The 25918-nt window shown below is 37.6% G+C and overlaps 4 protein-coding genes across 4 annotated transcripts in view; 2 read left to right on the forward strand and 2 right to left on the reverse strand.

The window, feature by feature from the left end:
- LOC108366480 (transmembrane protein 245-like) overlaps positions 1 to 1405 on the reverse strand; it is a 9060-nt gene extending 7655 nt beyond the window's left edge. Inside the window, exons 1-3 of the mRNA XM_017620902.1 lie at positions 1146 to 1405; positions 136 to 680; positions 9 to 50 (exon numbers count right to left, since the gene is read on the reverse strand). Of these exons, the coding sequence (XP_017476391.1) occupies positions 9 to 50; positions 136 to 654 (561 nt within the window). The 5' untranslated portion in view covers positions 655 to 680; positions 1146 to 1405. The remainder of the gene's footprint in view (positions 1 to 8; positions 51 to 135; positions 681 to 1145) is intronic.
- Positions 1406 to 2924: 1519 nt separating this feature from the next.
- On the forward strand, positions 2925 to 4970 carry LOC108366476 (alpha-2-macroglobulin receptor-associated protein). The gene is made up of 5 exons (XM_017620898.1): positions 2925 to 3332; positions 3387 to 3602; positions 3941 to 4151; positions 4214 to 4575; positions 4634 to 4970. The coding sequence occupies exons 1-5, from the start codon at positions 3075 to 3077 to the stop codon at positions 4760 to 4762; spliced, it is 1176 nt and encodes a 391-aa protein (XP_017476387.1). The 5' UTR covers positions 2925 to 3074; the 3' UTR covers positions 4763 to 4970.
- Positions 4971 to 7161: 2191 nt separating this feature from the next.
- On the forward strand, positions 7162 to 11603 carry Abi (tyrosine kinase Abl). The gene is made up of 8 exons (XM_017620897.1): positions 7162 to 7235; positions 7580 to 7747; positions 7810 to 8013; positions 8082 to 8752; positions 8826 to 8913; positions 9130 to 9141; positions 9412 to 9602; positions 11057 to 11603. Exons 2-8 carry the CDS (start codon positions 7614 to 7616, stop codon positions 11218 to 11220), a joined length of 1464 nt encoding a protein of 487 aa, XP_017476386.1. The 5' UTR covers positions 7162 to 7235; positions 7580 to 7613; the 3' UTR covers positions 11221 to 11603.
- Positions 11604 to 15214: 3611 nt separating this feature from the next.
- Kif19A (Kinesin family member 19A) lies at positions 15215 to 21891 on the reverse strand. Its single transcript, XM_017620896.1, has 8 exons — positions 20912 to 21891; positions 20653 to 20831; positions 20420 to 20566; positions 18035 to 18304; positions 17007 to 17976; positions 16744 to 16892; positions 16326 to 16666; positions 15215 to 16152 (listed from the first exon to the last, which is right to left on the reverse strand). Exons 2-8 carry the CDS (start codon positions 20761 to 20763, stop codon positions 15936 to 15938), a joined length of 2205 nt encoding a protein of 734 aa, XP_017476385.1. The 5' UTR covers positions 20764 to 20831; positions 20912 to 21891; the 3' UTR covers positions 15215 to 15935.
- Positions 21892 to 25918: the final 4027 nt, after the last annotated feature.

A 25918-nucleotide genomic window follows, 5' to 3' on the forward strand; every position in this document is an offset into this window, starting at 1 on the left:
TTCCATAAAAAATACACAGACGTTAAGTAGATTGCAATTATTGCAAATAGCTGTTGAAATAAAAGTACAATTTATCACACACTTATTTTTACATATTTGTCTTACATATGTATAGTCAGCCCCAAACATACTCACCATGTAAATATTTAGAAAGCCAATTAATTGTACAAAAGTGCTATGCGAAAAAACGACGAAACGCCAAACCGCACACAGAAATCCCTTAGGCGCATAGAGCATTAACAGTTTGAAGCACGCAGCCGCGCCGACGCCTGCTGTCAATAGCTGCCAGTGTTCTCGCAACCAGCTCACTACCAAACTTCCACAATATTCACTGGCTTCAAGCGGTGCTAAACAAATCGATACCATAACATTTGAATCGCGCTCTTCCAGGCGCTCGAACCAGCCATTCAGCAGTTGTGCCAAATGCCTTTTGAAAGGGAAGAGGACTGCGCCCATAAGAAAAGCCCAGAGTAGGGGACGTACAAATGGGCCTAAAATAAAGCAGACGGCAACAAACGCAGCAACGCCAGCTGCTATGAGAAAGTTATACATCGCTGCCTTGAACGTTTCATGGTTCTGTGACCGCATACGCATCAACTTATTGAGAACGCTGTCGAAGGAGCGATCCCGACGAATGGAGTCGGATCTATTCATTTTTAATGCTTGATTCCCGTACGCGTCTGCGTCTATAAATAAAAATTAAATTAAAAAAATGTATTTGTTAGTCATTAGTTTTACGACACGTGGCCATTTGAGAGCATCCAATGTGTTTCAGCAACAAAACAACATTGCAGCATAATTAAAAATCAGTAGATAACGTCGGCTAAAAATAACAACCTCAAAGCCATTGGTGTGTGGCTGCTACAATAGCGATGACGTATGCCACTTGTGGCCACACCTATTACCTAAAATAGGCTAGTTAGCATTTTTGGCTTGTGTTTGTGCTAAATTTTAAATTTTATACTTCTCAATGCTGCTAACCATGTTTTGAACGCAGAAATTAGTTTTCAATGAAGTTTTCTTATCAAGATTGCATCCGCCGATGACGTCATTCCAATTTATTAGCATTAAAAAGTTTTAAGCCAATTGATCATAAGGAACACTGAACTCTTTTAACTAAAATTTACGGTTTTCGTAATACTCACAATGATTTAAATGTTTTCCAAAGTATCCGACTTCTTTTCCAGTTCGCTTGCTAATTAAAGCATAATTTTTCTCACTTGCAAATCGTGTTAGTCAATAATCAATTTGTTTTGGACCATTATTTATTTTGTTTTGATTATTTAGCTTCCAGTTTCTTTAATCACAATCAGTGTTGCCGCCATTCTTTTGTCGTTGGTCTTTAGGTGTGGAAAACATCCGATTTCATGATCTACAACCAAGGCGAATCAAGGTGGTATTACTGGCGAATTTAGATTTTCGCCGTTGTGAATCAAGGTGAATTTAAACAAGGTTGGATTACTGGCGAAGTTAGATTTTCGCCGCGGTCCTTCTGAGCGTTAAAATAATGTGTTTGTTGTAAACAAGGCGAATTCATTTTACAACAAACACATCATTTTGATATAGAGAAGGTGAAAACCTAAATTCCCCGGGACAACACCTTGCATAAATTCGCCTTGGTGGTGTTGTTAGGTCAGCTGATTTCTTCGCCTTAGCTGTAGTTTGTTTTTGCTAGAAGAGTTTTTGACAGCACACCCATAAAATGCAAAAACAAAATACATGTAAACTTTGGGGCGAATTGAGAATAACACCCGCAATACAAAATACATGTGGTCGTGGTTGTTGTAATCTAAATTCGCCAGCAACACCACCACAAAATACATTTAAGGCGAATAAGTCAGCTGATCTTACAACACCACCTTGTATAAAATCGCTTTGATTGTCAATGTGCGTATAATTGGTTGTTGTAATTTTTGCTTTTGTTCTGTCAACACAACTTTGTATAAATTCGCTTTGGTGCGTAAAATCTGTTCAAGGCGAATTTATACAAGGTGGTGTTACTGGCGAATTTAGATTTTCGCTGCGGTACTTAGTAATGTCAAAATGATGTGTTTGTTGTAAACAAGGCGAATTCATATTACAACAGATACACTATTTTGACATCAATAAGTACAGCGGCGAAAACCTTAATTCGCCAGTAGCACCACCAAGGCGAATTTATACAAGGTACAGTCCAAGGCGTATTTAACAAGGTGGTGTTGGCCCTATATAAGTAAAAAATTACACTTACAAATTATACGCTGATGTCCATACTGTCATTGGTATGAGTAACAACAAACACATCATTTTGACGTAATGGCCTCCACGGCGAAAAACTCAGCTGTCGCCGCAACACCACCTTGTTTAATACACCTTAGTACAGTCTTTTACAAAAGCAGTCTTATAATTATTCACCATGTTGAGAACAAAGGTGGAGCATTTCTCAAACCGTTTCTTCAGTGTTGCCGATTTTGACAATTCTCAAGTAAAAATAAACAAGGCTTCGAAAACTTTAAACGAACTGAAATTCCCTAATACTTCCACAAAAATCACAATTTATTTCATTTTTTTTATTAATTCACACACTTAGCAACATACTTATCACACATGACCTTCAAAAGTTCAACAACTCAGATTTTGGGATTTTTGAAATTATGCACTAAGAATGTACACAGAGATTCTATTTACCTTCCCTCAAAAGCTGGGGCAAATTTTTGTTATAATTTGGTGTAAAAACCGAAGGTAAGGTCTCCTTTGCGAGATCGAGTGCGATATCTAGTTAGAGGATGTTTTCTGTTTTATACCTACCAAAATTTTAAGCGTCCTACCAACGAGGAAAGAACCACCGATTTTGGTAGGAAAAGATGACAACGGTAACCCTGATTGCAACCCAGCTGAAAAGCCTTGACAAATATCGCTATCATTTTCATGTTGAGTACTTTGCCATCACATTCAAATAACCGGTTCAATCACAGCCGGCATACAAATTGATCCGCACTAATTTATATTCGACGGCATTTTTGATGGAATTTCGTGACTTAAATTTCTCGTGGAGTTGGTGTTTCATAAGATAAAGTTTAATTGGAAACAGAAAAATGAAAATCTTTCACTTTATTCTGGTGATAATGCTTTTGCAGCTGCAATTGGCTGTTGGAGATAAAAAACAAAGTAAAAAGTATTCTCGAGAAGCAAACGAGCAGCAATACTCCCGGCAAAAACTACAAAAGATTAGCAAGAATTCTGATGAGGGGGAACGGAAACTTACAACTGAACGCTATGACCCTGACTTCCGCAATCTACAGCGACCTTTTCGGATTGCCAAATTAAATCTGGTCTGGGCCAAAGCACAAAATGTAAGTTAAAGCACATTTTTATGGCACGTTTATTTAAAACAGTATTTACCCCAGCGATTGACTGAGCCAAAACTGAAGTCTTTGTACATGGAGCTTAAGATACAAGATAAAGAAGAAATAGCATGGAAGCAATTAAGCTCTCAGCATAAGGACAAGGATGGCGTTAAAGAGGCTGAGCTGAGGCAAAAATTGATTGGAATAATGAGCACGTATGACTTGCTGGAACATTTCGAGGAAACCCAGGACAAAGATAAAGTCAAACCTTATAAGGTAATAAATATAAAAAAGTAATTGGGTTTTACCCAGAAAAAGATTGGGAACAATTCCAAAAAATTCACAAAAACAAAAAATATATATGTATATACCATGATAAAAACAATGTTTTTATCATGGTATATACGTACATACATACATATATATTAGAAAAGGCGGGTTTTAATGGACTAAAGATTACCGTATGATAAACGGCTTGCAACCAATCGATGGGGGGTCGTGCAAAGACATCGACAATATTTTTTTATGCTGAGCTGAGGTTCTCTGCACTTATGCCAAAATGTGATTGCTGAAAGTAAGTGATGTATGTATATTAATAAAAATTGGCCTTCTAGAAATTCCATGATCCCGACGATAGTCATTTGAATAAGAGTGCATTCAAAGATAAAAAACTCAATCGTCTGTGGGCAAAGGCCGAGGTATCAGGTTTCACCAAAGAAGAACTGGATTCACTTAAGCAAGAGTTTCAGCATCATCAGGATAAAGTGGACGTTTACTATAGTTTATTAGAAGATATTGGTACCGCGGATGTTAAAAAACATGAAAGTAAGTTTCTTTTTCACAAGCATATGTTTTGTTGTTAACACACTAATTGCGTATTTTCTCAGATGCAATAAATGAAGATGAACTAGAGATATTTAATACGATTTCAAGTGATCCTAACGACAATGAAATTAACACACCTGAAATGAATTTAAAAAAATACGAGACTGATATCAACAAGCTACGTGATCATCATCGTGGCATTAAGGATCATTATGATCGCTTGGAGCGTTTGATTTCATCGGGGCCGCACAGTCAAGACTTTATTGAGCCAAAAGTACAAGGCTTATGGCGGGTTGCTCAAGCTAGCAACTTTACTGAAAAGGAATTAAGTTCTATTAAAAACGAATTACATCATTTTGAAAGCAGGCTATTAAAATTGCGAAATCTTCACGTTGAGCACGCGATGCAAAAGGAGAAGTACAAGGTGGGTGGTATTTTGAATAAATGAAGCAGACATATTTTTAATATTTGGTATTTTCTAGGATGAAAAGCACAAGGACAAAAGTGGCCGTTTCGACGAAATGGAAGATCATATTAAAAAACAAACTCGAAAAGTTGAGAAAATTCAAGATACCATAGAAAAGACAATTTTTCGACACACTGAGCTGTAGTGCTACCCGGCTTCACTATTTGAAAATTAAAGTTGGAATATCTCAAAGTTATTTTTAAGTAAAAGAAGGCCAAATTTGAATGTAGTTTTATAGTGAATGTATATACTAACATATTAACATTTTCTTAGTTTTTTGATATTGTTGAATATAAAAATTTGTGCCAGAAGCACTTATACAAAAAATAAAAAAACATATATAGTTTCATAAAACTTTTTATTTAAGTTAATTTTTCGACAAGAATGCACGCAGCTAGTTAACCAAGGAATCAAAAGGCATGAGTAGTACAGTTAAAATTATTAAAAAAAATGGATCTATTGAAAATTCTTATTTAGTAGAACCAAAGGAAAAAAGTAGAACTAAAGGAAAAAAGTAGAACTAAAGGAAAAAAGTAGAACTAAAGGAAAAAAGCAAAATTTAAGAAAAAAACATTGCTGGTAACCCCATGTTGGAATTATTTGAACTTCCCTGAGCTCTTAACTACAGTTAAGCCTTTGGTGGAAATAGGCTGTAACACTCACGCAACGGCACGCTATATCTTGAGTGGTTATGGTGATCGCCTCAAGTGTAACTTTTACATATCTTTGCTGCTCATTCAAATCCGGCGGTTACCTCAAAGCTTGCACCAATCACTTTCAGGGAAAAATGCTTGGTTGTTTATTTATAAATTTTGATTTAAACCGCTCCTGGAGTGACTTGACAGTTGTTTGGTGGTAGTAGTTCACAAATATGCATTTTTACTAACCCAAGCAAACATTTATTTTATCCCTGTGGAGAAAATCTCTAGTTCTGAACTGGTGCGCTTCTATTACATATAGATCCAGTACTGGGTCGCGACAAATCTTCTTGCATGCAAGCAACTGGCGAATTTAACATGGCGATGTCATAGGAAGTGTCGAGTGCGGAAGTGGAAGTGCTGCTTCCCTTTTTGGATAGTTCCGAACTAGTCCTAAATTCTATAGTTCAGAACCGGTTCTAAAATCGACAGACGAAAGAAAAAAGAATCATGATTTTTCAATCTATTTGGTTCTTCCGTATGTGCGATTTAAATTATTTTGAAAGAAATGTGCTTTCAATTGAACGAAAAAGCCGCCAAGGTTTTCAGCCAATCAGCGCTCGATTCACCTAAAATTTTTATAACTGCATTAACGCTGAAAGCCACGACACCAGAAACGCTTGGTAAGGATTTCAAGCCGATGGCCGAAGAAATACATTTGTCGATTGCGGGTCGTTTTAAGAACATGGTACTGTCTTATGGCTAATTGCATTTGGAAATACATCTCCATCGATACAAAGCTCAGGCCACAAAACAAGTGATCTGATCATTCAGTGTCATGGATGTCATTTGAACACTGAGATCATTCGACTTGGCACCATTGGATTTTTTATGAGGCTATTCTAAAAAATCAACGGTAATTTTTAGCGATTTAAAACTTGGACTTTATTCTACTCGAATTCAATGGGTTACACAATTTTTTATCCAGAATATTTCTAGGAAATCTAATTAAAAAACCTGGTGGTTTTTATGAAAGTTTGTTGATTTCTTTTCAATATTGAAAAAAGTTTGAAACTTGGATTCACACGGGTTCTGCTCAAGAAAGAACTATATTAAAAAAAACTAAAATTAACATAAAAAATTATATGTTAAACTTTTCAAAATTTGGTACGGCTATAATTTTTCGACCACTGTATGTCAACAAGTAGCCGAATGTCGTAGCTACAATTTTGTTAACATACATATTTACATAGAATTTAACTCATATGTTTGGTTGTCGGGCACAATGTAAAATTGATGGTAATTGCAAAGCTGACAAACTGACGGAAAGGTACGACCACCCAAAACCTTCCGGGAAAGGACACGGTAGATATAGCAATAGCCACTTTCAAGCAGTTNTGTATGTCAACAAGTAGCCGAATGTCGTAGCTTTTTGAATGATAACATACATATTTACATAGAATTTAACTCATATGTTTGGTTGTCGGGCACAATGTAAAATTGATGGTAATTGCAAAGCTGACAAACTGACGGAAAGGTACGACCACCCAAAACCTTCCGGGAAAGGACACGGTAGATATAGCAATAGCCACTTTCAAGCAGTTTGTTATAGATCACACCAGTCTATTAACACTGGAACAACTTTTCGTCGTTCAGGATTATCTGGTATTTATATAAAAATAAACGCTTACGGGCCACTTCCTAATGTGGAAACAGAACCTTTATTGACCTATGTCATATGTAGGAGCGAATCGAAAAAGTTACCAAATTGAAAAACAAATTACCAAATTTGTTAAATAAAGAAAAAAAAAAACAATTTTGTTTAAAACCAAATCGGCAACGCTGGTCATTACTTGTCAAAAAGTATCGAGTACTCAATACCACTCAGTTCTCGCTGAAAGTATCGATATACCGTAATCGGAACACGTATCGTTCTATCACTATGTATAGTTCGTCATCGTTGTGTTGCGGTTGAAAAATGTGAGCTCATATTTATTGCAAATAAATATACGTGAAATTATTATTATACACGTTTAAAAACCTGGCAAAAAGTGTTTTTAGATTTTGGGTAAGGTTATCCATGGGTTGGGTGACTGGGAAATGGTGTTTTGGAAACCCAGTTGCTGAAAGGAAATCGCACGACAGGGCGCTCCCAATTTAACTGCAGCTCGCCTCAACGCCAGCGTCGACGTCGGCGTCGACGTCCGCGTTGACTTCTATTGACAAATCGACAGTGAATACGTTTTGAGCGACAACACCCGCGAAGAAGTTATCCCATATACAGCTAAAACATTTTGATAACGTAAATTTCTTATAAATTTCAGTGGTCTTTTCCTGACGGTTACCGTATGGTCGGTCATGGCCAGTGAAAACATAATGGACGAATTAGCATCATTGATTCGTACGGAAATTCCGGATGGCAGACAAAGTTTGCGCGATAGCTATACAAATTTGGAGCGCGTGGCGGATTATTGTGAGGACACTTATTATCGGTAAGTAAAGGGTGAATTTAACAGTATACATACATTGAACTCTTGAAAATCGGTTCTTTCAGTGAGGAGAACAAAAAAGCGGCCCTAGAGGCTACAAAAAACTATACTACGCAATCGTTGGCCAGTGTGGCGTACCAAATTAATACCCTCGCCTACAGTTATATGCAGCTTTTAGAGCTACAAGCACAACAATTATGTGAGATGGAATCACAAATGAATCATATTGCACAAACAGTGCAGATCCACAAAGAAAAGGTGGCTCGTAGGTAAGAACATCAAAATTTTCAAAACATTTTATTGTAAGGCTTAAATTTAATGTATATCTTTTTTGCAGAGAAATTGGTGTTCTAACTGCAAATAAAGTTAGTTCGCGTCAATTTAAAATCGTGGCGCCGATTAATCCAGAAAAACCAATAAAGTATGTTCGCAAACCAATTGATTATTCGATACTGGATGATATTGGTCATGGCGTTAATTCTACTAATACGCGTCAGCAGAAGCACCGTGGCTCGAGTCATGGCTCCATACAATCATTAGCGACATCTTCGCTGGCACCATCTGTCGGTCCGCCACCGACCACAAAACCACCGACTCCACCGCAAATGACACGTGGCAACACAGGCACACTGGGTAAATCTTCAATGAGCAATACCGGCACACTTGGCAAAAGCTCGCGAGAATATCGTACGCCACCAGTTGTCAATCCGCCGCAAGTGCCTTCGCACTATGCGCCCAACTATCCAATTGGTCATCCAAAACGTATGTCATCAGCTTCATCAAGTACAACGGTCACTGGAATAAGCAGCACTGGAATTGGTGGAGCGGGTAGTATTACCGGCGTGCCAACTGGTGGTAGTGAGCGCGAGCGCGGCGGTGGCTATAGTGCGTTGCCAATGCCGCCTAGTCAGCAAATAGCAACACATGTCAATTTACCATCAGCAGGCATGATGCAATCATTGCCACCACCACCACCAACAACATATGATGATCGAAGCAGTATGCCACGTAAGTAAATATATAAAACATGCAGGAATGAAATAAATAAAATGCATTTGTTTAAATTTTTCAAATTATTTAGCGCCACCATCGCCACTTACTGTTTCACAGCACGAAATTAGCGAACAAAGTCATATTGGCATGCATACATTGGGGAGAAATCACAACAGGTAAGAAATTGTGTATATATATTATATCTATCATGCGCTGTTAACCAATAACCTGCAAGTTACTCAAATTAAATGCTTCATAATTTCATAGTTTCCGTTAACACTGTGGTTGATGGTAGCTCTTTTATTCTTAGTTTAATATATTTATTGCCCATGATATCCAGACTAAGCCATTCTCACTTTACTTTCTTTGTTTATATTTTGCTCGCTTCGAAGAAATGGCAACAGGTAAAAATAATTTGAAGGCTAATCATTTTTAAGAAGAAAAAATCCGTTTTTATTTGCAAAGTTTTCAGTTGTTATTTAATAAGCCAATAGCCCTACATATCTTTCTCGATATATTATCTTTTGATATTATATCGAGAGTGTACTTGGTATGACCGTACTTAATGCTGATAAGATTTAACTGATTTATTTTTTTAAATTTTTAACAACATCATTTTAAAGTTTACACCAATCAGTGCTATTCAGAAAAAAACTATTTTCTCGTTTTTAAAGAAACAATTTCAGTTTGAACTTTGCACGACCCGGCTCTCAGTCGCCTCCCTTGCCACCTCCACCACCGCCGGAGGAGGAGCATCAGGACTTTGGGCGACCACGTACGTCCACGGGACAAGGCCAATTAGCTCCTATCGTGCCAGAGGATCAAAATTTACCCGGTTGGGTTCCAAAGAACTACATCGAAAAAGGTATGTGGGCTGAAAATTTCTCAGTACTTGTATATACATACATACATATCGTCGTTTAAAGTACAGAACCGCGTATCGTGGTTGTGCAAACTCTCGTAACTGACATTTGTGCCAAAAAAGATATTTGCTCCCCGGAAACTCCTGGCATCAAGCCCTTATTCATTCATACTAAAATATCGATAGAAAAAGAGATAATTATGGATGAAAGAGAGGACCGTTTTGAAATAAGACAAGTTTTACTCATTTCCGCTGTTGAAGTTGTTGAGGTAACGAGGGATGAGGGAAAATCGTTCCAAAATACATCAGAAGTTTAATTCTCCTATAAAATTCGGGCAATCTCACATACCGAGGTTTTGCATTTTCTTGATACGNTTTTTAACAACATCATTTTAAAGTTTACACCAATCAGTGCTATTCAGAAAAAAACTATTTTCTCGTTTTTAAAGAAACAATTTCAGTTTGAACTTTGCACGACCCGGCTCTCAGTCGCCTCCCTTGCCACCTCCACCACCGCCGGAGGAGGAGCATCAGGACTTTGGGCGCCCACGTACGTCCACGGGACAAGGCCAGTTAGCTCCTATCGTACCAGAGGATCAAAATTTACCCGGTTGGGTTCCAAAGAACTACATCGAAAAAGGTATGTGGGCTGAAAATTTCTCAATACTTGTATATACATACATACATATCGTCGTTTAAAGTACAGAACCGCGTATCGTGGTTGTGCAAACTCTCGTAACTGACATTTGTGCCAAAAAAGATATTTGCTCCCCGGAAACTCCTGGCATCAAGCCCTTATTCATTCATACTAAAATATCGATAGAAAAAGAGATAATTATGGATGAAAGAGAGGACCGTTTTGAAATAAGACAAGTTTTACTCATTTCCGCTGTTGAAGTTGTTGAGGTAACGAGGGATGAGGGAAAATCGTTCCAAAATACATCAGAAGTTTAATTCTCCTATAAAATTCGGGCAATCTCACATACCGAGGTTTTGCATTTTCTTGATACGCGGTTTTGTACTTTAAACGACGATATATGAAAAAAACTATTTTTTTTCGTAATTACAGTTGTCGCAATTTATGATTACTATGCCGATAAAGATGATGAATTGAGTTTTCAAGAAAGTTCTGTATTGTATGTGCTAAAGAAGAATGATGACGGCTGGTGGGAAGGTGTTATGGATGGTGTGACCGGTCTGTTNTTAGAAAAAGAGATAATTATGGATGAAAGAGAGGACCGTTTTGAAATAAGACAAGTTTTACTCATTTCCGCTGTTGAAGTTGTTGTGGTAACGAGGGATGAGGGAAAATCGTTCCAAAATACATCAGAAGTTTAATTCTCCTATAAAATTCGGGCAATCTCACATACCGAGGTTTTGCATTTTCTTGATACGCGGTTTTGTACTTTAAATGACGATATATGAAAAAAAAACTATTTTTTTTTTTGTAATTACAGTTGTAGCAATTTATGATTACTATGCCGATAAAGATGATGAATTGAGTTTTCAAGAAAGTTCTGTATTGTATGTGCTAAAGAAGAATGATGACGGCTGGTGGGAAGGTGTTATGGATGGTGTGACCGGTCTGTTTCCGGGCAATTACGTTGAACCATGTGTGTAAGCGGAAGAAGCGTGTCAAAAGCACTTAGTATTTTTTAAGTGAATTTAAAGGCAAATAAAAAAAAACTTCACGCAATTGCATGCACATACATATACACTGCCCGATTCAAGTGTTAGCCGTAAAACCGAATAGAAAGTATTTGTACCCTTAACAGCAACACATACCTATTAACATGATGATAAGATAAGTGTTTGAAAACGTTACAAAATTTTCCATTTTCAACTTCAATAGCATTAAGGAGACTACGTTATATTGGACGTAGGCTCTGTAGTTTAAAATTATTAAATTAAATTAAGTATAAAGTGGATGAAACGAAAGTTTAATGTTTTGCCTTTTTGGTTAGATATCGGCTTATAAGCAGCACAGAACTGAAATAGGCAAAATTAAAAGGCAAACATTAAACATAGCAGAAATCATTTTTATAGCATATTTTCTACCCTATCCAGATAAATGAAGCACAGATAAATAAAGAAAAAAAATATCATAGAGAACAATAATATACATACTAGCCGCAATTAACTGAATTAATTCAATTATGTATTTTATCTAAAGTATAGTATATGTAAATGAAGCGCAAAAATACTCGCAACAATTCCTTTTTATACGCCTATGTTGTAAAATTTTATTGATATTCATGCTACTACAATATATGTACTTATGTATATCGTCGTTTAAAGTACAAAACGAAAGCGTATCGTCATACTGCAAAACCGCGTAACTGCTGCCAAAAATTGGATTTGCTCATACAAGCTCTTGGCTCAATCCTTATCTATTCGCCCTGAAATTTACTTGCCAGAAATGCGATTGCTTTATAAAAAAGAGAACCATTTTGAAATATGAGTGTTTTTACCCTCTAGAAAATAATTTCTAAAACTTCACATACGCGGTTTTGCATCATTTTGATACGCCGTTTTGTACATTAAACGACGATATGTATATTTATATACCGTTTTCATTTACCAACGACACTTGATTCGTTTATATGTTCTTCCAAATGAAGTAAAAACTCGTATGTGGTAAACGCAATCGTGTGCTAAAACGAAGTAATGAGTGAAATGAAAAGTGATTTTCCAAATGTGTAAATTAATATTCAATTTGTCCTACTTGATTGAAAATTAATATCTGTTCATGAGTATTACTTTCAAGTGGTTATGCTCGCTTTCAGAAGGTTCCCTAATACTATTTACCGCGCAAAGTCAGTATAATTGAAAGTTCGCACACGGCGTAAAACTATTGTATGCAATGCATTTTTATAAAAATTATTTAATGTTGGCATTTCTGTACACAATTTTTTTTTTTTTTTTAATAAATGAAATGCATATTTGTGTGTTCGTAAGGAATAGTAGGTTATGCCGAAAGGCCGGCTTTAGTATAATGCGGCATTCGCAGCATACGATTGCGAATGACTCACTGGCGCCGAGTCGTTGAAGAACTTTTGGCAAATAAACGTGCAAGAAATAGTTCCGATACTAGCAAATCAATATTCTTATTAAATCTCATCAACAAATTCCTTGTCGTTTAAAGAATAAAGGGAATGTAGCATTATACTAAGCCAGCTTCCCGACATAAGCTACTATTCCATACGAACACAGATATATTTTATTACCTCTTGGTATAGCTTATGCTCAATTATAATTATTAAATATTCACAAGTCCAGCTGCACTGGTGGCGAGTTTTAAGAACCATTGCAGTTGGATTATAAAGCCTTTGCTATGCTATAATTTCATTTATTTAGTTAACGTGAATTTATTGCAAATAATACAAGAATATAAAAATAAAAAAGAAATGATAATTACACATACGTACACATATTATTATTATTACTATTATATTAGCTTAGATAATACAAATAATCACAATGGAAATGATTGCTAAAGATGAAAAAATAAAATATACAGTATATGCATAATATAGGGGTTTCTATAAGAAATTTTTGGGAGTAAAATAGTACTTGATACAGTTTGAAAATAGTATAAACATTATGGGCTGCTGTTTCGGCCATCCAACCATGTTGAGACCGGCGAACCCTACATATGGTTAAAGGATTGTTTGTAAGGAATATGAGTCTTACAGACTAACTGAATTGGACTGCAGAGTAAGAGCGAAGAGACTACCGCCTTTATGGATCGGTATAGTATATTAGTAGAGTTGCGATGCAAGAACTGAAATTATGTAGCAACTGAGACACTAGTGGAGGCTAGCGTTCGCTGTTGTTGTTGTAGCGCCACTTTCAAGTCTCGACTATTTCGGTTTGTCTATCAATTATTGTCGTCGAGCTCAACTAACGGTGGACCCGAGAAATGGGCAGTTTCAACAGGGTCGAACCAAAGAGAGGGGGGTGTTAGTTGAGTGGAGTTGAGCTGGCATGTGAAGGGGTGGTTGGTGCCGTGCGTGGAGTCTCCACATGCCGGACACTCATTGGGAATATTGCGGTCGGATCTGTTGAGACGGCTACAGTATCTAGACCATAACTAGGCCAGTGTTCGTCTTACTATGCAGTATCGTCTCATCGAAAAAGACATCTATCGCAGGGCAGGTTATCTGGTTAATCGAGATTGCGCTCACAATATTAAACCTAAACCTATTAACCTATTAAACCTAGGCGGTTAATTTGCAAGGGAATGCTTTATACCATCCGGTAGACTCGCCGAAATCCACGCATTATTCTTACTTAAATGAGTACGATTATTTACGCCAGATCGACAATTGGTAAATCAACAGCGAGTGACAAGATTGCTGTACAACTTCCCAAATCTTACTTTCAACAGCGGTGAAGTCCAGGTGGCCAATCGGGAAAGTAATAGCCTCTAAAACCCTTGACACCGACTAGAAGAAGAAGGCTCCACTAAGGTCTTCAATCTGTCGCTGTACACTTGAAGGCAGCAGTGGATACAGCTCAGATTTTACCATTCATAAACTTTACGTGCAACTCAAACCCTGCTGCGCATCAACATATCTTCCGTAAAGTGAACAACACCACCAACCCTTACGTCATACACACTCAGATATCTCGTGATCTTATTCGAGTCTGTTTCCGTGAAATCACCGCTCGAGTAGCGTTGTCTCTCAACGAGGACATTGAGACATCTTCTCTTCCACCGAAACTAAAAGGGCGGACGGCAAATAATCTGGGTGTACGGCTGTTCTCAGTACTCTTTTGAGATCATATTTCGAAGCCAGGAAGAATTAAACAAGCGGTTGCAAAGGGTGTATTCTCTTTTCTTCTATTGCTTAACTTCTACATGTCGAAGCTTCACTTAAGAAAAGAAAAAAAAAATGGAATAATAAACAAATATAGGCAAATAAGTAATTGAGATACACTTCGGGCCTAATNTAAAATGGAATAAACAAATATAGGCAAATAAGTAATTGAGATACACTTCGGGCCTAATCCTGGATTCTAAGCTTCTGTAGAGGTCCCACGTCGACGTGACCATATCAAAGGCTATAAGGGCACTAATGGAGTGTAGGCAAGTCTTGGAAATGCTGCCCAAAGATCTTTAGACGGATGTACCCCATGATAGCACGACTAATAGTGACCTATGGGGCGGTGGCTTCGGTTGCAAGAACTGCCTTGGCCCCGATGAGACAGTGTCTCAATAAACTGCAACATCTAGCTTGTGTATGTATTACTGGAGCAATGCGCACATTCCCGATATCAGCTGTAGAGGTACATAGTTCTTGAGCTTCAGTTACACCACATCACCATAGATAGAGATATGGTTTTGCTAGAGGCAAGATCCTATCGTCTAGGAATATGGAGAAGCTAGGATCCCAGCTCCCACTAGCCCTCTTCCCCATAGATAATATGAGTAACGTAATTGTTTTCGGAAGGAAATTTAAAATAGAGCTTTGCACTAGGGTGACCTGAAACAACCCAAGCTTGGATGGATATATACAGGTCGGACCCATGTAGTGGCAAACTGACGGCTCCAAAAGACCAAAAGATATTGGAGCAGGCAGGGTTAATTTAAGGTATAATCATCCTTTGTGATAAAATCATCATTAGTCCTTCAGTGCATTGAGAACCTGAATATCCTTGTCGAATTCAATAACATCCAGCTACTGTGGGTGCCAGATCACAAAGGTTATGTGGCGGAATAAGATAGTAGCGGCGTAGCCAGAACCGCAGTGACCTTGCTTCCCATAGAAAACGAATAATAGGTATGAGAAAACAACACTGGAATCCTTGGGATTAAAAGATGTGTTGTGATGAGCGGAGGGCACAATAGACTCACTAGACTCAGGTCGCGGAGCATATCTCATTCAAACATCTATCTATTTACACTTCCGCTAAGTTCAAGTGCATCAATGCAAAGCATCAGCCTCTTATTTCTGATCCTTTTGCATTGGAGCAACTTGGAACTCAGCCTTCTCTATTTTGAGCTGATGGTTTTATAGCAAAATCAAATCTCAAAAAAAGTAAAATCCCAATTTGCTTTTGTGCGCATTTATTCGAAAATTCACTCCTACTGATCTACAATCAATTGCTAATCAAGCAAAGCTACGCATTATCTTCATGAATTGCTTTCTTTATGCTTGTACATACTTGCAAGTTCATGTTAATTTAACTTTTCTTCGAAACATAAAAAACAAATAGTACTAAAATTGACAATTAATTTTCCCTGAGCAAAAACTTAGCATTTGCAGCCGATAAATATCTAGAACTTATTTGCCTTCAGCTCCTTTGCTGTCGGATTGCTCCTTGCCGGGTCTAAGTGTTGGGCGCATGCTTGGTCATTCGTATTGAGGTACCGCGCCGGGTAGCCGGTGCAGCGGTCGCTGGTAATTTCGGTAAGCGCGGATTGACAAGTGGTCCCATATGCCTATCGGGTCCGTCTTGAAACGCGCTGAGAATTTGGTTGTCAATTAGTGGTAGCGGCGAACCAGGTGACCATTCGGAGCTGGAACTGGAGCCGGGTGATTCGGAACTGAAAATAATATGAAATGTAAACCTTGACGACCAAAAACTAGCTGGTTAGGATTATATTATTCGAAGCTTGCGTTGCGTTGTACACAAGTAGAAGAGTAATAATTTCCTCTTCACTTTAAAAGTTCTTCATTTGCTAAAAGTTTCACAAGTACGCCATATCCAAATACTTACCCCGCTGTGTAGATAGGCGGTAATTTGCGTTCATATGAGGTAGCCGGTGTAACAACACCGGCGTGTATCTCTTGCTGGTACAAGCCATAAAGTTCGCGTAGTTCATCGGGCAGCTCGACATTGCCCTCTTCTATAAGTCGACGCTGTGAGCTGATAATATCCTCACATAGTCTACGTTGGCGTTCGGCGCGTAACAGCTGCAGATCACGCCTTCGAAGTTCGGCTTGACGGGCCAGGCGCTCAGCTTGCAAAGACACTTTATCCGCTTCTAGCTCGTGAACACGGCAAAGTAGCGCCAGTAGTTCACGTTCTTCATCGCTGGTAATACGCTCTGGTAGCTCCTGTTGGGTTGGGGTCATTGATATTTTTACTAGGTATTACTTCTTTTGGAAATATGTTGGTTCACAGATATACTTACATCTTCCAATTGCACGCCTTTCTGCCGACATAACTCCAACTCTTGCTCAGTGCGCTCACGTATTTCTTTGTAGCGGCGTGTCTCCTTCTCGATTGCCGATAGTTCGCCCCAAGCGTTCTTTAGCGCTATCGCGCCTTCAGACTCTATATCTTTTGTGTAAAAAAGTAAAGAAAATTTCAAAAATCATAATTTGCTTATTTAGTCTACATAGTTTTCTTTTTTGTTCAAACAATTTCAACAACAATTGCAACAATCATCCTTACCATCATCAGCTGGTGTGTCGTAGAGCTTCCCCATTCGTCCTTGCCAGTGCGAAATGATCATATGCTGGCGCTCAGCATCCAGCTCTAGTCCTAGCAGGTGGCTTTCGGCTTCGAGTAATTTGCGTCGCAGTTTCATTTGTTGCTTGAAGGTGAGCACGATTTGTTCTCGCAAATAGCGTAGTTCGGTCTTTCGCTTTTCATCCTCTTCGGTGGAGCGTGCTGGTTGTGCTGCTGCAGCCGCCGCTGCTCCGCTACGTGGCCGTTCAGTTAACATTTTACTACGCAAGCGCGTCACTTCCTCGCGCAACTCGGATACAAGGTTTTGATAATGTTTTGTGGGAAAGTCTTTGACCTCATCAAGATAGACAGAGTTCTGCAGTCGCGTGGAAATGCTATTTGCGCGATCTGCATATACGAGTGTATTTTTTGTTTCATCACGATGCTTGCCCTCGGGAGCGACGTGCGCAATCATCACGGTCTTGCATTTGCCACTCAATGCCTCCTTTAATAGACGGGTAAGTTTCGAGTCGCGGTAATTCACGTAACGCGCTCCACCCGAAAGCGCATTAATGCAATTTCCCAATGCCAGCAGACTGCGGTTGATATGTGCACCTTCTTGCAAACGTTTGCCACGGTTTTTTGTCTTCTTAGCTCGCTCTGAGCCAGCAAGATCGGTGAGGAATAGACGACCTTGTTTTGTACCCAAAGGGGTTTTGGTTTGCACGGTAATACTGAGGAGTGCATGGCTGCGAGATGAAGTTTGATTAGCCGCTGTCGGCTCCATGGTACGAGCTTTGTTGCCCTTAAGCAGCAATGAGACGACCTCTTGCCGACTTATGGTGGTAATCTCCGACAGGCCGGCGACAGTAATGCGTTGTCCACGATTATCTTCGCGAAGTTCTAGCGGACCGCCAGGATTTAAGAGATCTCGAATGAGCTCATTATATATTTCCAAGTAGGAAATTGATACCTATAAGGAGATCATATGAATTTACATATTTGCGATAAAAGTAATAAATCAGGCTAACCTTGCTACTATTATTCGGCGCGTTGTCGATATTTTGAAATATTTCTTCGATGGCTCGAACCATCAGACCACTTTCGTTGCTATTGGCATCGGCGTCGTATGAGGCGGTTGCGCCACGTTCAGTAGCCGTTGATGTTGTTTTCTTACGACAAGGCCCCAGCATGGTGTGTGTTTTTCCAGAACCCGTGGCGCCATAAGCAAATACAGCGGCATTGTAACCATTAATTACATCCCTGACCAGAGGCGCTGTGGTTTTTTTGTATACCTTTTCCTGATTTACAAAAACAAAAAAGTTAATTTTAAACTCTAAGTATTATCTTTTAACAGATCAAATACTATATAATTAAAATATAAAGACCAGCAAGGTGGTATCCAATTTGTGAGGGTTTCAGCGAAGAAAACAACAATTTTTTACAGGCCTTTGGGTTGGTAAATAGATATAAAAATAGCCGGGTTAATTATAGTCACATTACCGCTTAGGATGATTTCAGTGGATGTTAAAGGCGTGCCTAAGTTTGATCTTCATGACCTGAGGTTGACGGCCTCTGTGTTTGAGTCTGATTAGGTTAGTAAACAAAAAAACAGGACCTAAAGAGATATTTTCACCGAATCCAATATAGCACGCCAGCCGCTTTTTTCTCGATAACCTGCGCCAGTTAGAAATACCCAGTAAAGCCAAGGCTCTTTACACATGGCCTTTCAAAAGCAGAGGGGGCTTTTCTCTACTATCTCAAAAGTATATCACATCGAATACTTTCAGGACAAGAGTATCTTAATTTCTACGCTGTGTCTAGCTTTGAAAATGCGTAGAACGTCTTTTATCTGCCAACAAATCTTTCTCTAGATCACTCTTAAGGCCGCCACATCGAACGTTGGTCTTTGTTAAGGTTCCTCACTATAGATAAGGACGAGCTTGTTGATAGCTATATAAAGTTTGGTTTGAGCAGTTCATTCTGTCGGCCTGTATGAAACACCGTTTGGTATCAAACGGTTCGGAGAGGTCCTTCTCAATTCTGACGGTACTGGTGCTATTGCTCAATGGCTTTGAAATTGACAAATAGACGATGCTATTCTGTGAGTCTTTTCCAATATTTGGCGTTTGGTGAATACCTGGTCTACGGTGTATTTGCCAGGTCTAAAGTCACACTGATAAGACCTTGTAACCTATGCTTAGAAGGCTGATCCCACGGTAGTTGTCATGTATTGCGGAGTCATATTTCTTGTGGATTAAATACCAGTCGTCCGGTATCCGTTCATCTGACCATATTCTGCATAAGAGGTTATGCATGAATATTTTCAACGCCTCGCCCCGGTAGCTGAATAGCTTAGCTCCAGCAGCTTTGCTGTTCTTCAACCGCATAATTGCTATCCGTACCACGTCATAGTCAGGCGATGGGACATCGAATCCGTCGTCATCCGACTGGGGGCTCGGGTTCGTTTTCCACTCAATAGGGTAAAAAAGTTTTCCTTCTATAATTCAAGTATGTTCTAGACATCGGTCACAATGTCGCATTGGTTCCGTAAGTCGCCTAACTCGCTGGTAAAATTTTGGGGCATTTTACCTGTCGGCAAGTATTTCAAGCTCTTCGCACTCATGTATTTCGGCCTCTCTCTTCTTATTACGGCAAATACATCTCGGTGCTCTCNAGGTCACAATGTCGCATTGGTTCCGTAAGTCGCCTAACTCGCTGGGCATTTTACCTGTCGGCAAGTATTTCAAGCTCTTCGCACTCACGTATTTCGGCCTCTCTCTTCTTATTACGGCAAATACATCTCGGTGCTCTCTTCAACTCCCTATGTCGGTCCCGCTTACCCACATTGCACCCGATCTCACGGTGATCCCGTAAGCGGCATTTTATTGGCATCTCAAAGTCATACTTTTCCTTCTAAATATATTGCTATATGTGGGAGCCCAACAAAGAGTGACGATGAGATTGGCCAGCGATGCCAACGCGGCATTAAATTTTCATACAATCCCTGGCTTGTGGTAAACTAAGCTTACCTGATGGTCCTCCAAAGAAAGATAAAAGCCGGTTACTTTGAACCATTCGTAAACACGGATATACTACTAAGTATCATTTACTACGGGTGGGCCTCACGCACTTTGCTTCTCTATCTAATTTTGAGTGTTTTTTTGGTGTCGAGGAATAAAATGTTCAAATGAAATGCTTTAACGTTTTCTATAGTAAAGTAAGTAAATATCTAAAGTTTTTATATAAATATGCATAATCTTAAACTTTCGTTTCGAGGTGCATATGAGAGAGACCAATGTCCTCCCCACATTGGTAAAAAGTTTGAGAGCAACTAAACAATTTTTGGTACCGCCAGTTTGGTGAATTCTCAAGCATTCATAGAATCCAATGTAAATTTGAGATTTTAATCATACCTGTGTGTCAGTTTCTTTGAAAACATAATCATATGAGTATTGTCTAGGCCGACTTTTGCCACCATCATCAAACAAAAGTGATTTTTCCGAAATGACATCAACACAATGGTCTGTGGTTTCTGCGCTTGGACGTACCCGCACCACAACCTAAGTAAATAAAATCAGCAGACACAGTTAGGACATGAATATTTACGATAGGTAAACACAAAAAAAAAAACAAAATCACAACTAACCACTAAACGTTCCTCTTGGGCACCACTTGCCGTTCCTAGTCCTCGACTTTGCGCTGCCGACGAGGATGAGCTGCCACCGCTGCTGCTTGACCAACAACCGTTTTGTGCCATTTTACGCGCAGCAAAGCGCGGTGGTTCACTGCTGGAGCGAAGCGTGACTGGATGTCGTATATTACCGGCTATAAATCATGGAAACATATTTTTTTACAAGTGTACGTATGTATGAAAGTATTTTCAATGGTATATGTTTAATACATACCCTGTAGGAATACTCAAAACTTATATGAAAGATGGTTCTACCCGTATTCCTCAAACTCGAATTAGTCTGAAAGTAAAGCAAATTTTGTTTAGTTATTTGTATAATATTTAACATGATACTATTGTTGTTGTTAACAACAACATATGTAAATATAAAAATCACTGCACTTCAAGCAGTTTACTTTAGCAGCTTTTCTGAATATAGAGGGTGCCTTCAACAATATTGAATCACCTATAAAAGTTTGTGTGGATAGCGGTGTAGTTGGTTGGATACGCTCATTGCTGGAAAACAGAATTGTTTAAGCGAAAAGTGGAGATAGTCTAATAATTAGATACATATGTGAGCAGAGGTAATCCATAGTGCCTCCCAATTTTTGTGGTCACTCTTGCGGATAGTAGCGTTTGAACCGCATACTGCTGGAACTCAATAGAGGATGGGTTACTACTGGCGATGATTGACGATATAGTGTTAGCAGTCACAGGAACTTTTCTTTTTACTGCTAGTGAAACCCTACAGGAAGCACTGCCTAAACTACTCACGTGGGCTTAATCAAGGGACCTTAACTTTAACTCATGTACTACTGGTTACACATACAAATAAGATACCCCAATTTAGACTTGAATCCATAGGCGGAAAGACAATCCACCTATCATCCAATGCAAACTATCTGGGAGTCATCCTAGACACTAAATTAAACTGGAAACTTAATGTAAAAAAGGCGTAAAGTTTAAGATGACCGTAGGCAAAAAGAACGCAAATGCCAAAACAGGTTCAAGCAATTCCACGCTTATAATTTTGGTATCAAGGATGGTCCTCGTTCAGGAAGGCTCACCAAAGTTGATGACCTAAAAAAGCAGAAAGCTTGTATTTTATTCCACATGAATAAAAAGTGGTTCATTTGATGTCGTATATAAAGACCTGCGTTATGTTTTTGAAACGCGAAGAAGACAATCCTTTTATGAAAGTAACGAGGGTGATGAGAAGAGGATTCATTACAAGTAACTTTTAAGCAAAAAACAAAATCGACTTCAATTGTAATAAAAAAAATTAAGATTATCGTTAATTTCTTCACGATCCAATTATCGGATCTAAACAAAATTACTATGGGGCCACCCTTGAGGTACCACCTTTTCGATGAAATCGGTTAAAGTTGTTCCAAAAAAAAAAAAATATTCCTGCGAACTGATAAGTTCCTCCTTTTTTTGAAGTAGGTCAATAACAATGTGGAATGCAAACAACCTTAGTGTGGAATTCCCCAGCAGGCTTTTCAGGTGTTGTGGTTATAGCTGAATTGAGCTGAACCTAATCAAAGGAAGGTTATGGTCTCAGTATTTGTATTTGCATTTTTTTAAGTTTGAAGGAATCTCACATTCAGAACCATCCGAAGCTTCTCAATCGTTATGTTCCATCACGATAACCCGCGATATATACATGTCGTGGTAGCCTTTTCAGGACACGCAATTGTCCAGATGTCAAGTTGTTTTTTAATCATTTCAACATGACGCAAGTAGTATTCTACTATGATTAAGCGAGTAATGTACAGAGGGCCTTATTTTCTCAAAATTTAACTATAAGAAAAAAAGTTATCCAACAAATATGGCTCAACTTGTAACAATTGACACCTAAAATAATTGAGGTTAGAATAAAGTTCAAATTTTAATTTTATTTATTACATTGGTATCGGATATAGAAAATCAGAATAAAAGATACCATTTCTTTAATACTTTTTTACTGAAATTTGGCACATAAAAAATGAATATATTCGAGAAACTATGGGTAAATTATAGTAAAACTGTGTACTTAGTTTTCCCTCTGACGTCAGGATTATTTAAAAGGACTTTGAAATTTAAAAAATTCGATTATTACAAAAAATTATGCAAAAAATTCAGTTCAATGTAGGATAATAATAATGGTATCATATAAAATCATTAGAATTATAACAGAATATATTTTTGGGACGAATGGGTATGGAAAATGTCCTTTACAAATTTTGTGCTTAAATTTTCTTGAAAATTTTCAATATTTTTATTTTTTTTTTAATTATTCTTTGAAGACTAATATGTATACGCACGACCTCATCATCGAATTTCGTCCTGCAAACTTTATTAACTTAAAACGATAAAACTTATAAAAACCGCATTTTTAATACCTAATCGTCCTTCTAAAACAAAAAAACTTTATTGTTTTTAAATGCTACAGAACTTTCTTTCTCATTTGGTACCCATATTTTTATTCTGCATTGCACTGATATTTTAAAATAATTTTTGTGAATTAATCATGTCTTAAAGATCTCAAAGTGCTTTGAAAAAAAATCCTGACATCAGAGTGAAAAATTAAAAATGCAGTTTTTCCACATTTGGCCCATAGTTTCGTGAGTATATCGCTTCTTTCGTGTGTTTTGAAAGTTTTTTGTTTTCCCCGCACGGTGTAATCATTTCTAGTATTTTTAAACGTCTTAAAACAAGTAACAGAAAACCGACTTCAATTCTCATATAAAAATTTAACAATATTGTTAATTTCTTCATGATCCAATGATCGGTGGTGCCACCACCTGTGAGATAACAACTTTTCTTTAAAAAAAGAATTATAGAAATCGGTTGACGTGGTCCAAAGTTATGCGGTAACATACATAAAAAAAAAAAAAAATATTTCGACGAATTGATAACTCAACTCTTTTTTGTGAAGTCGGCTAAAAGTAAGTATAGTGAAATCTGCACTTGTTCATGGAAGCAAAGCTTTAAAAATTATTATATCCATAAAAAGGGTGAATGCAGTTTGTTTTGATATAATAACCTTATTACTTCATTACCTATTGTTATTACTAAATATATAATTACTTTAATGTAATCATACCGTTACTAATATACTACTATTATTTACAACATTGTTGTAATCTGAAATCAGTCTTAAGCTATACAACTCTGAATATTGAATACATACGTCACCCTGACATGGAACGCATCTAACCTTTGGTAGACACTCGTACCAATGTACCATGATACAAAAAAACAAGGGAGTTCCATTGTCACTTTTTCGTCGCCATATTAACAACCTGACAATTAAGCAGATTGTGACATTTCCTGCTACCATACCCAATATATAAAATCTTTCAAATTTTCTTATTAATTTTTTGTCGATTTAAAAATATTTTGTTCTTACATGTATATTTTAAATTGTGTGAAAGCTGACAGTTTATAGAATTCAGTAGCGACGAAAACAAAGGGGGGTTAAGTGGTTAAACCTTACCCAAGCCGATCATAAAACTTGCGACGCAATTTCGGCTTATGCCTGTGGGTCTTGGCAATAATATAATCCCTGACGGTTTAGCTTAAAATGGTTTTCGGGATACACCCTGTGATCATGTTACTTTCCAGAAGGTGTCGCGCCCGTTTTTCTGTACATATTTCCGTTGGAAAAATACCTCATCTCAGTATTCTAGGTAAATGTTTCCAGAGATATCTATGCGTCACCATAATTTTAGTTTACATATTTGGTTTATACCGCTAACTCTTTTCAATGGCTACGAGATCGTTTTCATATACCCCCATTTTTCATAGGTTCTGGATTGATTGCAGTTACCTCTATTCCAAGTTCTACGGTGGCACGCTGCATTTTCCAATAAACTCATATTTTTCCATGAGCTTGAGATTGACTTCATATACATATATCCATACAGAGTTCCAGGACTCTACCACAAATACTTCCAGAGATATGAGAATTCGATTTGTGTGGGAGGTTCCACACGCCCTTTAGATATCGGTTTTGTTTTAGCCTATAACCATTCTTGGAAAATTTGTGTACGAAATTTCAAAAAAATCGGTACAGCCGGTATGGGCATTGTGACTCCTCAAACAAAATGAACTAATGATTGCAAAAAATGAAATCAAACATCATAGTTGACCAAAAAAGAATATTAGACTTCATTCTCTCAACTTCTCAGAATGTAGTAAAGCTAAAAAATATATAATAAGATAGGATATATTAAAACAGCCTCCAAACATTTACTAAAGACGCCCCAGGACTACACAAATCAGTTTGATTGAAAATTTATTTTTATCTATTTATTTTATACTTAAATTTTGGGTGTGTCAAAATTTCATGTGAAAACAATATGTGTTGCTAGAAAAATTTTACGGCCCATGGGTCCTAAAGTAAATTCCATTTGCTGTTAAATGGACAAAGACAATGAGTATTAAATAACACATCGACATGTGTAATTTCAGCGTCTGAATTACATCAGAATCATCGTATCCGATATAGAAAACTACATTGTGAAATAATGAGATGACATGAGGACACTAAAAAAATTTTAAAATATGTTCACTAAAATTGTATTAATATTAAAATAACGATTTGGCAAGTTGTCATCGAATTTAATGTAAAATTTAAACGTTTTTAAGATAAGATATTGATTATTTTTAAAAGGTATATATTAATACAACTGTTTTCTTATAATCCCAAATTTAGGATATAAAATCTCCCACACCAAAAAACTTACAATTGGGTAACGCCGCTTCCAATTTTTCACAATTGAGCAATTGTCAAAAATCTGCTTTTTAATCAAAAAGTTGTTTATTGAAACTACCTTGTTTTTTGTATCATGCCAATGTACATAAATAAACAATATTAAGTTTTAATGAGTAAATAACACTACAAAGGGTTACAACGCCTGAAGATATGCATTATTAAATAAAATAAGTTCGCGTTAACATCTTTGCTTTAAGGCGCGTCTGCTAACGCCTCTCACTGAGCTACTCAAACTTCCTTCGTCTCGTCTTCGCGTTAAGTTATGGACAGTTGTGGCGTTATTGTTGTTGCTCTAATATTTAGATGTTTGCTTTGTGTGCTGCGTGCACGTATTTGTGATTAGTTGTAAATATGTGGCAATGTCATTAGGTGCTACCATTTAAGGGTCAACCTTAAAGAGCGCTGAACTTAAACACAATTTTTATTCTGCTAATAGTTAGATTAACCAAAAAAAAAAAACAAAACAATACAAAATAAAAT

Source organism: Rhagoletis zephyria, unplaced genomic scaffold (assembly GCF_001687245.7).
Source record: "Rhagoletis zephyria isolate East Lansing unplaced genomic scaffold, Rhagoletis_zephyria_1.1 Rzeph_scaffold_02284, whole genome shotgun sequence".
Taxonomy (NCBI): Eukaryota; Metazoa; Arthropoda; class Insecta; order Diptera; family Tephritidae; genus Rhagoletis; species Rhagoletis zephyria.